At 44.9% G+C, this 14,120-nt stretch overlaps 2 protein-coding genes across 2 annotated transcripts in view; both read right to left on the bottom strand.

The window, feature by feature from the left end:
• The window catches only part of bub1ba (BUB1 mitotic checkpoint serine/threonine kinase Ba), an 18,843-nt gene extending 16,937 nt beyond the window's left edge, over positions 1-1,906 (bottom strand). Inside the window, exon 1 of the mRNA XM_083789932.1 lies at positions 1,809-1,906. Coding sequence (XP_083646058.1) covers positions 1,809-1,885 — 77 coding nt within the window. The 5' untranslated portion in view covers positions 1,886-1,906. The remainder of the gene's footprint in view (positions 1-1,808) is intronic.
• LOC310876813 (mitotic checkpoint serine/threonine-protein kinase BUB1 beta-like) lies at positions 1,887-14,120 on the bottom strand (the record flags this gene model as incomplete). Its single annotated transcript, XM_083790467.1, has 9 exons — positions 14,013-14,120; positions 13,024-13,136; positions 10,229-10,288; positions 9,095-9,239; positions 8,260-8,456; positions 5,861-6,000; positions 2,874-2,956; positions 2,405-2,447; positions 1,887-1,909 (listed from the first exon to the last, which is right to left on the bottom strand). The coding sequence occupies exons 2-9, from the start codon at positions 13,080-13,082 to the stop codon at positions 1,887-1,889; spliced, it is 750 nt and encodes a 249-aa protein (XP_083646593.1). The 5' UTR covers positions 13,083-13,136; positions 14,013-14,120.

Here is a 14,120-nt window from a genome sequence, read left to right as displayed (position 1 = left end):
TCTAGTTAAAACTCTGGCTGCTGCATTTTGGACAAATTGTAATCTGTCAGTTGTTTTCTTAGGCAGTCCTGAAAAAAGTGCATTGCAGTAATCAAGCGAAAAAACAAAGGCGTGGATTAGCGTTTTTGCATCGTCCAAGGACACATAGGCTCTGATTCGTGCAATATTTCTAAGGTGAAAAAAGGCAATCTTGGTAACATGATTAATGTGTGAATTAAAATTCAATTCAGAATCAATAATAACCCCCAGGTTCTTTACTGTACTGTTACTTTCTACAGTCAGGTTGCAAAGTCTGCTTAATATTTATTCTTTCTGTTCACTAGAACCGATTATGAGAACTTCTGTCTTATCCTCATTTAGCTTGAGAAAGTTCTCATTCATCCAACATTTGATGCTAGACAGACAGGTAACCAGCGGGTCTAAAGCACAGGGATCATCTGGAGCCACAGAAAGATTCACGTTTTTTTTTTTTTTTCTAAAAAACAAGCAAAAAAAAAAACAGACAAGCGAGTGGGGAAAACCTTGCATCTCCAAAAACTGTCACTGTTCAGGAATTGGACTGGCAAAATAGTGAAATCATATCTACAATCTCACAAGCGGGGCGCATTTACAAGGCGTTGTGAGCTTGTAGATCTGCCGTTCTCACTACTGTTGCATGACGGTAGTAGGGCATTCATTTACAAAATATGGATACACTAGATTTCTGCCCGATACCGACAATATCACATTTCAAATGTAGTCGAGCAAGATGTGTACCGTAGGCCGGGGAACTTCAACTCTGTGTGTGTGTGTGTGTGTGTGTGTGTGTGTGTGTCTGCGCTATAAAAACACCAGATGATGTTGTTGAGGACAGTAGAGAAGTGACCATTTTGGAAGTGGCAGCATGTATATTTGACCACAGTCTGGAAGATTACCTTTGTTTGTGTTCGAGAATTTCTTGTTAAATGTGAACGCGAATAAAGATGATAAATGCATGGATTAAAGCAAAAATGAAATATTACGACTGGAAAAAAAAGTGGCCAAGATCTAATGTGCGATATGTGAACCGGTGTGAAAGGAGCCCCAAACACTGACGCTCAAAACAATTAACACAATGTAAAATTACATTTTAGTAATATTTTTGTTCCCGATGTTCTACATACTGTACAGCCAACCAGGTGAAGAAATCACACATTGAGGCTTTAACGAGGGATGTCCCGGCCGATACACTTTATTCGTTCCCGGTTCGATCCCGGTACCACAATTTCTGTGTTAGCCGATACCGAATACCGGTGTTGTGATCTCGTGTTGTGTTTATAGCTAATAGCTATCTAGCAATATATCTCGTGTTGTGTTTATAGCAGACTCCTCACTCAAATGTGCACTTGGACTTTGGGCAACTCGAAAGCAAACTCCACATGCCCCAACATTTTATTTACCTGCCATAGTGTCAACCCCTTACCACTGTGTCGGATCGGTGGTTAGACTGGCATATCTGCCGATACCGATATGACCCGATATGACAGATGAGGGCCGATACCGATACAGTATCGGGACATCTCTAGCTTTAACCTTTGCTTTTTACGAAATATCTGAGACTATTACGATTTTAGATGCTTTTGAACATATTTGCTTAAGTTTGACAACTTGAAATAATATAACCAAAAATAGCTTGTACTAGATGGGTCTATTTTCTCTGCAAAATGCATCCATAGAAAAACATGCATGCTGGCTTCTACGGGACTCAAAATGACTGAAATCAGTTGTGGCGACTGAGACCTTCAATCCATGTAAATGTGTGTGAGTGCATGTGTGTGTGCGTGCATTACCCAGCAGGTTGTGTGTATGTAGACTCCGGCCTCATGTCTTCAAACACTGTAAAAGGAACCGACAGCCGTTCCTCCATCTCACTGCTCCCCCCGCTGGACGCCTGCAGTACATCAACGGCACGACTCATTTGAACACGACCTGGTATGCATCCGTGTCACCTCAGCGTTTTACCACTTTTAATCATGACTTTAAACATTAGCTATTGAAAAATGGCAGATATACAAGCATATGAGTGCCGCACTATGAGCTTGTAGATCTGTTGTTTTGGAACAATGGTGAAAAATGTGTGCAAAACTTAGAATATTATATATTCTTTCACAACAAACGATTTTAACTCATGTCTTTGCTTCGTCCCTGGAACAGAACAGAGTATTTTGAAATTGGGGGGGGGGGGGGGGGGTGTCTGCAGCGAAATACATATCATTCTGGGGGTCCTTGGTATGAACAAGTTTGAGAACGACCGACATAAAAACATACGTTTCAGAAAACTGAATCTGGTCTTTAAAACACAATTCAGATGGGGGGAGGCGACCAGACCACATACAGATCAATGGAAGGTTGCTTGACATGACATTTTGAGAGTCACTGGCTCTACAGTGCCTGGATGGACTGGATGGAACGTGCAGAGTATTAGCAGTCTGCAAAAAACACAAGAGGAAAGGACGTTTAAAGTAAACTGCCATGGGGAGGCTCATCCTTTTAAAATCCTCTTTTTTTTTCTTTCCCCAGTTTGTGACCGACTGACTGACTGATTGATTTTATTTGGGACACTCGATCAACTTTATTGTGAGGTGAGAAAGAAGTGTATGCACGCTTTCATGTTTGCAGTAAAAATATTTGGAAGCAAAGACAGGAGAAAAAAAAAAAAAGAGCACAAAAAAGCTTGGAAATGGCAGCATTACAATCTACATCCCGTCATTTAAGGAGGTCCTAAATCATATTATTAAGGAACTTTAACAGGGAGGTCGACGGACTGACGGAGCTAGATGTCTTCCGTTGGGGGGGGGGGGGGGTGCGCGTTACGGCACCATCAACACCCGACAAAATACACTTACACAATACACCTGTTCTGGGGCCGTAGCTCGTCGCCGTGCCGAGTCCCCGTCGTGCGTCGTGAAGGTTCTGCCGGGGCTTACACTCCTGGAACCTGATGACACACACACACACACCCACACACACACACACACCTATTGTTGGGCTAATATGACCCCAGGGAACAACGAGAAATTCTCTATCCGGGGTGAAATACCCCCAACATTTTTTTACCACTGCCTTTTTAAAAACACGTTCTAACATGGCTCCATCTTCTAAACCGTTGGTGGTACAGAAGTCCTGAGGTGCTCAGAATACTCATGTTTGAATTAAGCAATATTACACGAGAGGGTGTGGGTTAACGTGATTATTGCCACGACAGGGATGCGGTCAGGAACGAGACCAAGTCGAGTTCCGCAAGCATCACTGTGGGGGCGACTGTGGCTCAGGAGGTAGAGCAGGTCGTCCAATGATCCATGGGTCGGCGGTTCGAATCCCGGCTCCTCCTGTCTACATGTCGAAGTGTCCTTGGGCAAGACTCTGAACCCCAAATTGCTCCCGATGTGCTGGTTGGTACCTTGCATGGCTTCCGCCGCAATCGGTGTATGAATGGGTGAATGTAATGCACAATCTATGTAAAGCGCCTTGGATAAAGGCGCTATATAAATGCACCATTTACCATTTACCATCACTGAAGTGGCAATGATCACGTTAAACCACACCCTCGAGTGTAATATTAAGCAATAAGCCACGAGAGGTCTCAGGTTACCGGGTATTTTACACTGGCTGGGGGCGTAGGCAGACCTGACGCGCAGCGGAGGGTCTTCTACCTTATGAGCTACTAGAAATTTGAGTTGTGAGCCACAAATAAATTCTTTGCAGCTGCAGTAAAGCATTTCCGGGGCTGCCGCCACAGTACCGCAATGTTTTTTGTATTGAGCTCCTAAAACATCGATGTTCTGAATTGATCACCTCAATCGGAGCTTCGATTCAGGGAAAAACGCAGCTGAAGATCGTCGCTGAACGATAGTGTGGACAGAGGGAAAATATTCAATGACGTCACTCACAATGCGAACGGCTACTGTACCTGTGTGGGAGTCCTACTGTAACCTACCTGTGGGTGCGCGTCCCCTACCCAGGGACATGCACACATAGACATCAAAGGGGGCTTCAGCCCCTCCCCTTTTACCCGTCTGTAAAACCACTGCCCTCTCCTGACCACAAATGCAGCGTTTACTATGGGGAAAGAAACTCAAATGCCACTCCTTTCCTTCCATGCATTCAGGATAATAGCTTTTTTTTCTCTCCCCAAAGTCTCCTGAACTCGAACGCAGTATTTTGCGTTGAACAAAATGTGTTTTCTAAATCCATGTCGTACAAACCGCATCTCCAGTATATAAAGAGTGCTGGTTTGCGCCCTGATCTATACAAGCTCTCAACGCGTCGCAGCGTGACGCGTTGTGAGATCTGCTATTGTAGATCTTGTAGATCTGCTATTTTTGTCCAAACGTGCCCTCTTTACGGGATTTCAGCCCCTGCCCCTCCAACACTCTCTGCACGTCCCTGGTCCTACCTGTGGGTGCGTAGTGGGAGGGGGGGTCCTACCTGTAGGTGTGTGAGTGGGAGGGGGTCCTACCTGTAGGTGTGTGCGTGGGGGGGGGGGTCCTACCTGTAGGTGTGTGTGCAGTGTGCGTGAGGGGGTCCTACATGTAGGTGTGTGCGTGGGGGGGGGGGTCCTACATGTAGGTGTGTGCGTGGGGGGGGGTCCTACCTGTAGGTGTGTGTGCAGTGTGCGTGAGGGGGTCCTACATGTAGGTGTGTGCGTGGGGGGGGGTCCTACATGTAGGTGTGTGCGTGGGGGGGGTCCTACCTGTAGGTGTGTGTGCAGTGTGCGTGAGGGGGTCCTACATGTAGGTGTGTGCGTGGGGGGGGGGTCCTACCTGTAGGTGTGTGCGTGGGGGGGGGTCCTACCTGTAGGTGTGTGTGCAGTGTGCGTGAGGGGGTCCTACATGTAGGTGTGTGAGTGGGGGGGGGTCCTACATGTAGGTGTGTGCGTGGGGGGGGGTCCTACCTGTAGGTGTGTGTGCAGTGTGCGTGAGGGGGTCCTACATGTAGGTGTGTGCGTGGGGGGGGGTCCTACCTGTAGGTGTGTGTGCAGTGTGCGTGAGGGGGTCCTACATGTAGGTGTGTGCGTGGGGGGGGGAGGTCCTACCTGTACATGTAGGACCCCCCCACTCACACACACCTACAGGCTGTAGGTGTGTGTGCGTGGGGGGGTCCTACATGTAGGTGTGTCACCGTGTGTGTGCGTGGGGGGGGTCCTACCTGTGGGTGTGTGCGTGGGGGGGGTCCTACCTGTGGGTGTGTGTGCGTGGGGGGGGGGTCCTACCTGTGGGTGTGTGTGCGTGGGGGGGGGGGGTCCTACCTGTGGGTGTGTGTGTGTGGGGGGGGGTCCTACCTGTGGGTGTGTGTGCGTGGGGGGGGGGTCCTACCTGTGGGTGTGTGTGCGTGGGGGGGGGGTCCTACCTGTGGGTGTGTGTGCGTGGGGGGGGGGGTCCTACCTGTGGGTGTGTGTGCGTGGGGGGGGGTCCTACCTGTGGGTGTGTGTGCGTGGGGGGGGGTCCTACCTGTGGGTGTGTGCGTGGGGGGGGGTCCTACCTGTGGGTGTGTGTGCGTGGGGGGGGTCCTACCTGTGGGTGTGTGTGCGTGGGGGGGGTCCTACCTGTGGGTGTGTGTGCGTGGGGGGGGGGTCCTACCTGTGGGTGTGTGTGCGTGGGGGGGGGGTCCTACCTGTGGGTGTGTGTGCGTGGGGGGGGGTCCTACCTGTGGGTGTGTGTGCGTGGGGGGGGGTCCTACCTGTGGGTGTGTGCGTGGGGGGGGGTCCTACCTGTGGGTGTGTGTGCGTGGGGGGGGTCCTACCTGTGGGTGTGTGTGCGTGGGGGGGGTCCTACCTGTGGGTGTGTGTGCGTGGGGGGGGGGTCCTACCTGTGGGTGTGTGTGCGTGGGGGGGGGGTCCTACCTGTGGGTGTGTGCGAGGCAGACGTGTTCAGATCCCTCCTCATCCGACGGCGAGTCACACTGCTGCCACTGAGAGGAGGAGTGTCTGGTGCTGCCAAGACCTCCAGGGCTGGACCCGAGCCGGGCTGACTCTGCAGAACCCTGACACGTCATAGGCAAGGTTATTCATTATATTAGTTCATGAAAACTAAAAAACTAAATGACGATAACTAAAATTGAGGAAAAAAATAAAAACTTTTCCGTTAACAGAACTACCGTATTGCGCCGAATATAAGCCTCGGGTTATGTTGTGCCCCATTTTCCAAGGAAAAAGAACATTGAATGTCAAATAGTATAGTCTCCGATTATAACAACCCCGTTTTTTAGGATATTTCCATTGGAAGAAAGAAAACGTAGTCTTATATGCAGGTAAATAAAACTAGAATAAAAAAGAAAAACGATAAACTAAAACTCTATTGTGCGTTTGCAAAACAAACTAAAACGTTTTAGTTGTTCTCGTTGATTGTCCCACCAACAGATGGAACACCAAAAGCAACTGAATTATATTAAATATTTTGTTGAATTTTTATTACACAAATTCACTTTAAAAGATTTAACTTTGTTAAAAGAAAATGGCAAAAAATAGCCGATCTACAAGCTTGCAACACATGTGACACGTTTTGCTACATTTTTGCTACCTCTATGTGACAACGTAATTTGATGAAGTAGGACATTCATTTACACATTTTATAAAACATAAAAAGGATGCACCAATATGGAAATTATTTTACCGATGTTTAACCCATTTTGGGCGGGAACCCCTTTTGGTGTTAGCATTATGTTATGCTTTAGCTATCGAAAAATAGCAGATCTACAAGCTCATAGTGCGCCACCAAGTGGCGCGCTATGAGCTTGTTCTGCTATTTGTTCTGCTTGTTCTGCTATTTTTGAAAAATCGAAGAACGACTGACTTAGGGCCAATTCATACTCCTATTTTACCGCTGTAGTGCCGAAATGAATTCTCAGTAGCACCGAAGAGCCGACTTTAGGACGGTACCTGCCCCCCCGAACCTCAAATGACGTCACATTGTAGGCTCTACAGAGCCGAACCGACTTTTATTCGGCTCTAAAATAGGAGTATGAATCGGCCCATAGAAACATAGCTTTTTCAGAAAACTGTCAGGATGTATAGAAGACATTTTTAGAATCTGATCTCGGATGTCAAAATGGGTTAAAATAACAATTTAGGCAACTTCTGAGCCTCAAACGATGATCTCATACAGGTTTTTATCCAGGCCATGAGTCCTAAAGAGCAGTGTCTAATTGTATACAAGGCTTTGGATTCAGACAGGACTAACTCCACAGAGTACAATAAAACTAATTGGGGGGGAAAAAAGAGTTGTAGATTACCATTACTACAGAAGAATGGGAAAATGTGTAAAAAAACCAAACCATGTACGTCCACCAACTCAAGAACGTGGAGGGAATTCTGTTGGAAGAGCCTAATGAGATTTGACTTAGAACACCTAAAATGACATCAAGGAGGCCGGCCACGCTCATAATTCAGAAATATTGGCAGGGTATCTATCCTTTTTTTTTTCTTTTTCGGGAATATTGCTGAAGAGTTGACAAATATTTAATTAAGATTCTTTTAGCAACAAGTAAGAAAGCGATCACACGACGCTGGTACAAACAGAACCCACCAACCCAAGATAATTGGACGGACATAATTGGGGAAATATACGTCATGGAAAAAGGTTGTTCGCTGCCACGCTATGAGCTTGTAGATCTGCTATTTTCCAAGAGCTAAAGTTTAAAATAATGGTTCAATGGTTAATGTGATTTCACTTAATTCAAATATCACTTATTTTTCTTTTTTTTTGTGATAATCCTCCCTATTATAGAGTGCTGACCATATAAGGAGTCCCTCCCTGTCCCCAGTTAACCCCTGGGGGTCAAAAAACCTTAGGTTTCGTTTTTGGCTAGGTGGCCCAGCCTTCATCCATTCAGGATAGAGGGGCCTTCTGCCAATCATGATTGAGCGGGGGAGGGTGTGTGTGTGTCCCCCTCCCCACTGTAGTGCATGCATGTGCACATCTTGTTACTGGGGCAGACCGGGGGGGTTTTCAAAATCACCCAAAATCACTGAATGCTCCTTTAATGTGGTTAAAAGTTGGAAAAAGTAAGGTGACACAGATTTGGGTTAAAAAACAAAAAAATGACATGACAATGTTTACTGCGATTATGGTAGGCTCACATTTCATATCGCAAACACCATAGAGTAAAAACTCCCGTAACTATTGACCGACACGGATATGCTGCCGATGTATCCGTGCATACCTAATAAAAAAACAAAATAAAGCCAAAAATTCAATGGATACACGAGGTTTTTTTTCTCTGCCTCGGTGTCGAGGTATATACCTCTGGTAGTGGAGGAGTTGTTCTGCAGGCTGAGCGTCGGCGCTCAGGCCCTGCTGGGTGACACTCAGCGCCATCTGGTGGTCACCCTGGGACCGGCGGTACGCGGCCCAGGACAGGTAGAAGTCGGCGCAGGTGAGGCCGATGCCCTCCATCTGCATGTAGCTGAACATGTCACCCGGCGAAGTGCTCTGCTGGGCCTGCATGAGGAGGACGACGACGACAAAAATAAATAACGGTGGGGAAAAATAAGGGGTGGAAAAACACTCACTTTTTTTTTGTTTTGTTAACCCATTCTGACCTGAGATCAGATTCATACAAGGTTTCCACTGGACACACACTGGTCTGATTAATCCATTTAGACCCAAGACCAGACCAGCCACGCTACGAGCTTGTAGATCTGCTATTTTTCAATAGCTAAAGTACAACATAATGCTTTAAACAGGGATTTTTCAGAATAAAAAAGGTGCTAAGAGTGCCAAGCAGTTGAGGCAGATTTCCCCCCCAAAACCGGGAGGTGAAATCTTCCATAAATGTCAGAGCTGAAATCAACATGAAATAAATGCTTAAACATGTAGCTAGGTGTTGTAATGTTAGAGTCCACAGAAGTGAGCCTTTCAACTAAGCCTGTTTTCTCAACTCTCTTCTGCAAGACATTACTCTATAAGCCATATATCTCCAAAACTGGTGGAACAAACTGAACAACCAATATGTCAATTTGAAGCTATGATTCCCTGCTTTCATGACATGAAAAAAACGAAAATGTAAAAGTTTTCAATGACTTGGCCTCGGTCAGAAGCGGTCACAAATCATGGCACTCCATGTGTGTGTGGTTTACCAGCTGAATCCAGATGCTGACGTATCGTGGGTCGTTATTATACTTGTGCTGGTTGGCGAACTCGATGACGGCTCTCTCCAGCAGCTCGTTGACTTTACTGCCCTTCCCCCCTTCCGGGAACACCTGCCACGCCCATTTGATGTACCTGAATGGGAAGACGCAAGTCGGTTAGTGTCCTTCTGCGACTGCACTACTTGTAGGGCTGTCAGCATATCTTTTGTCGTCAAATCGCAATTATTAGAGATAATCACGTTTATTTTGTCAAAATCGTCATAATCGTTCCCATGTTGATAAAAATAAGTTGAAATAGCAGATATACAAGCTTACAACGTGTCACTTCATGACTTACATCCCCTAGAATTTGCATGCAATTAATGTGTAATCGGATATAGAGCGTCGCAGTCCCTCCCCCTTTCAGAACAACGAGTGGCCCAGGAAATGAATCCCAATACATTTTCCCATAGGCATTTCAAAACGTATTTATTTAAAGACCTTTTAAGCGTCGTACGAAGCCAACTCTTGTCGTGACAAATCATGACAACACACACAATTTTTCGGGCCAAACAAAGAATTAGAAAGTAGAAAAAAACGGCAGGTTACAACACTTTTTTTGTTGTTTTTCTTCTTTGTAATTATTTGTTTGGTCCAAAATATTGTGTGTGTTGTCACGACAAGAGTTGGCTTCGTACGACGCTTAAAAGGTCTTTAAATAAATACGTTTTGAAATGCCTATGGGAAAAATGCATTGGGATTCATTTCCTGGGCCACTCCTCGTTCTGAAAGGGGGAGGGACTGCAACGCTCTATAGGCCCAAAAATTTCACTATCGTGCATCCCTAGTCATTGATGAATTGTGTATCTGTGGATAATATTAGTCTCACAGCATTTTATACAGACTTATAGCATGTTACGTAGACAGCACTAGAATTGCATTTTATGTAGTCACAGCACTTTATAGTATATACTGTATGCATAGTATAGTGTATAGTTTCATTATATAGATATTCCACTGTTGCGTTCTTAGCTTACGCATGTTTCATGATAACTACTTTTTATGTATGTGATGTATTGCCATGCTTGCTTAAATGTAAAATCGCTCTGGATTAAGAGCGTTTGCTAAATGCCTAAATCGTACCTCTCCCAGACATCCAGCAGAGCGTCTCCAGTCTGCGTACCAAGTTTCGCTTCAAATGACCTGAAGGAAATAAGGAATGACATTCAATCCATTTTCTTTTAACCAAGTGAAATTGACCCAGTGCTGTCCAGTAAACCTATTCTACCGTGTGTAGAACACTACTTAGAATTCTTTAACGATAGCCTTTTCATAGATATCGTGTGTGTGTGTGTGTGTGTGTGTGTGTCATGATACAGTGGATGGACATTTATGATTTGCAGTTCTACTGTCTACCTTAATTCATGCACGCCCTGTGATGCACAAGCGCCCTCTAGGGGGTGCGTGACATGAAAAGGCTAAGGATAGTGCTCATATTTTAAATCAATGAAAATATGCCAATATATGGCAAGTATATACAGAATATATGCTGCATACATGTGCATATGGGTATGACATTTTATATGTCTCGTATATAGCTTATATGTCCACATACATGTTACATTTCCAAGTGTGTGCATCAGCTTGGTTTGGGAACCACTGCCTTAATTTATACTTCTGTAGAACGACGGTTTTGTTCGCCAAAAATAATAAGTATTTCGGTCTGAATGGTCTTTTTTGGTCATTTTTGTTACCTTGTAGTTGGTTCACATGAAAAGTAATCGTGATAATAAAAATAAAAAATAAAATCATCAGTTGAACTAAATGTAATGTCTCAACTCCTATTCCAATTTATTTTAGGGGGTCACGGCCTGAAATATTTGAGACATATCAATGACATCATCCCTGTCGGATGGAAACCTTGTATGTCCAAAATGACTGACTTTATCATGTTCGAAGATGTATGAACATCTCTCAACATGGAAAACGATCATGTTGATTATGCAAAAATAATATCAAATAATTGTGATTAGGTGAATGACTGTTAGCAATTAATACAGGCCTACATAGCGGTTATGTGGGTGGAAGATAGTCATTCTAATGAAGTGTGTGTCTACGGTATTTTAGTTATTGGTACTTAAAACAAATGTTTTCGTACAAATGCTGGTAGAAGTTTAAACTTCTACCAGGCCAGCAGGGCTCCAAATGGACCCTTCTGGGTCTATAACTCTGAGAGCGGGTCACGGGTACTAGTGATCGACCACGGCCGATTATCGGCTTCGATATTCATGATTTTAATTAATATCGGTATCGGTGCTAAAAACAAATAATCGAAAAAAAAACGGCCGATTATTATATTTCTCATAAATGCGCAAACATGGTGAAACAACCACTTTCATTGAAAATCCGGTAGAGTACGGTTGTAAGGAAATGTATAGCTGCGTGTCTGACTCTCCCAGTGCTCCACCCCCGGAGGAGTAGACACGGCTTAGCTCCGCTCTACAGACTGACGTCTCCTCTCTCTCTCTCTCTCTCTCACACACACACACACACACACACACACACACACACGGAGTCAGAGAGAGGGCCACTGCAGGGAGGAGGCTACTAACCTTGTAACGATAAAAAGCTTTGCTGTTTTCATCTTCAATTAACCAAAATAAAATCCACACGTGAGAGGGACAGAGTCACAGAGAGCAGTGGTAGAACTACGTTAGCCAAGCTAGCTGCTGCCTGCTAACGCTGCAAACAACAGCTGTAACACGTTGTATTGATTGCCTGTTGTGTGTGTGTGTGTGTGTGTGTGTGTGTGTGTGTGTGTGTGTGTGTGTGTGTGTGTGTGTGTGTGTGTGTGTGTGTGTGTGTGTGTGTGCGCGCGCGCGCGTCAGTCAACTGAAGGACAACGTTTTTTCCCCCCATCCTGACCAGCCTAATATGATTATTGCATGTTGGCTATAATTAGTTGCCAATAACTTTATTGTTGGCCAGTGTTTTGAGACATATTGTCTTTTATTGCTATAAAATGAATGGTAAAAACAAATTCTACATGCATTAAAAAAGTGGCCAGTGATCTTGAAAGTGGCAAACAAGGTCACATGGCTTTGGAGAGTTTGGGCAGCAGATCTACAAGCTCTCAACATGTCATGCTGCAATGTGCTGTGGGCTTGTAGATCACCAATTTTGATAAACTAGTAGTGCCTCTACAGCCCATTGGGCACTGACCTACTTGGAACGATGCAAGTTGGAATTGAATGCCCCACCCAGTAATTATGTCTGTCTCCCTTTTATGCCCATATATGGAGTTCTTTGTAAGGCATGCCCAAATAGGGAGTATAGGCAGCCAGCTTGTGGAGTTCTGTCTTCTGTGTTAGGCATGCCCAAATATGGAGCCAGCTCCATATATGGATGCTGGGCAGTGGGCATGGGCCCGGTCCAGATCCCGGGCAGAGGCCTTTTTGGGGCGGTTCTGGACAATTACACACACACACACACACACACACACACACACACACACACACACACACACACTTGGTGCATTCATAGATAAATATAGATAGATACATACATAGATACATATATATGCTGCTACAGTACATGCAATTAAAAAAAAAAAGCTGCATTTGATGGAGGCGGGGAAGTGTTACTGAAACGATGTTGGTGCTTCTTATAAGCGATAAATATCAATAATGCATTTCAAGGAATTCTTGTGTTGGAATTTATGTTACTGTAAAACATTTTTTTTAACTTAAATAATCGGCTCATAATCGGCTATCGGCTTTTTGATTTGTCCACTAATCGGTGATCGGAAATATCGGCCAAAAACCATATCGGTCGATCACTAACGGGTACCATCATTTGTAATATATTGGTGGTCCATGCATGGTCTTTCTAACGTGTACCAAACTGGGGGTTGAAAATCACTGATGTGTAATACATACTGGCGCTGCTGCTGGATGTCAGCTGATGTGTCAGATCCAGATGGTTTAGATGTGGCCATGGCTGAAGGTCACTGGTACGGGTTTCTGAACAGTCCACAGAACTCCTCGGGTTTCTGAACGGTACAAAATGTACAAAAAGTCAAAAATGAATGGGCTGTATGCACACACGCACGGCATTTTAGAAAGAACTTGGGCTGCCACCTTCCTTCACAGGTGTTTCAGATGATGCTAATGAAGGTTCTGTTCCATTCTGGTCAAACGGACTCTGCTGCTATTGTGCACGGTTGGCTCACTGGAAACACTGTTACACCAGTGGGTCTCAAAGTGACCTTCAGTGGGTTCCAAATGGCCCCGTACTCTCAGTTATGGGGGTCCTTGAAATGTAAACATTTGAGAACCACTGTACACTAAATGGAACAGAGCCTTAATTAGAATCATCAGTAACACCTGTGAAGGAAGTAGGGAAGGAGCCTGGAAGTAGGAAGAGTTATTCTGTGTGCATAGAGCCCATCGACAGGTTATATTCGGATAGAAAGTTACATTGCACTAGAGCAGCGGTCTTCCTCCATAGAAAATCTACAAGCTCAAAACTGCTCGTTGAGGTCAAGTTTACCAAGTATGGAGGGTTTAAGTGGTTAGCCCTAACCACACCAAAGGGTTGAGAGACGGTTTTAGCGTTGTCCCAGCGGTGTGATAAAATTATGTCTTGTTGCACACACTCAATGTCATTTCAACATCTTTCGAAGAATAGCCGATGTACAAGCTCACCATGCCTTTGCAAAGGCATTATGGACCAGAGCTACAAGCTCACCCCGTTGTGAGAGCATGTAGATCGGCTATTTCCGAAAAGAAAAACACACCGAATATGAACATTTTCGTGGCCAAGCCCAAAACACAACAACACACAAACCCCAGGCGAATGAACATGTCATTGTTAAACAAAACCACGGATTTGATGAATAACTATGTCAATATGTTGCTATCCTTACCGTTCGTTCGGACGAGGGTAAAAATATGTGTTATAAGACGTTTTTTAACATTAAAAGTTCTGTGTAAAAAAAACACTTTCAAAACAAACCGCTGCCTGCTTCAAACAA

Source organism: Protomyctophum parallelum (genome assembly GCF_964188405.1).
Source record: "Protomyctophum parallelum genome assembly, chromosome: 19".
In the NCBI taxonomy this organism is placed as follows: domain Eukaryota; kingdom Metazoa; phylum Chordata; class Actinopteri; order Myctophiformes; family Myctophidae; genus Protomyctophum; species Protomyctophum parallelum.
The sequence above is the reverse complement of the archived record's forward strand: the minus strand, read 5'-3'. Positions and strand labels throughout refer to the sequence as shown.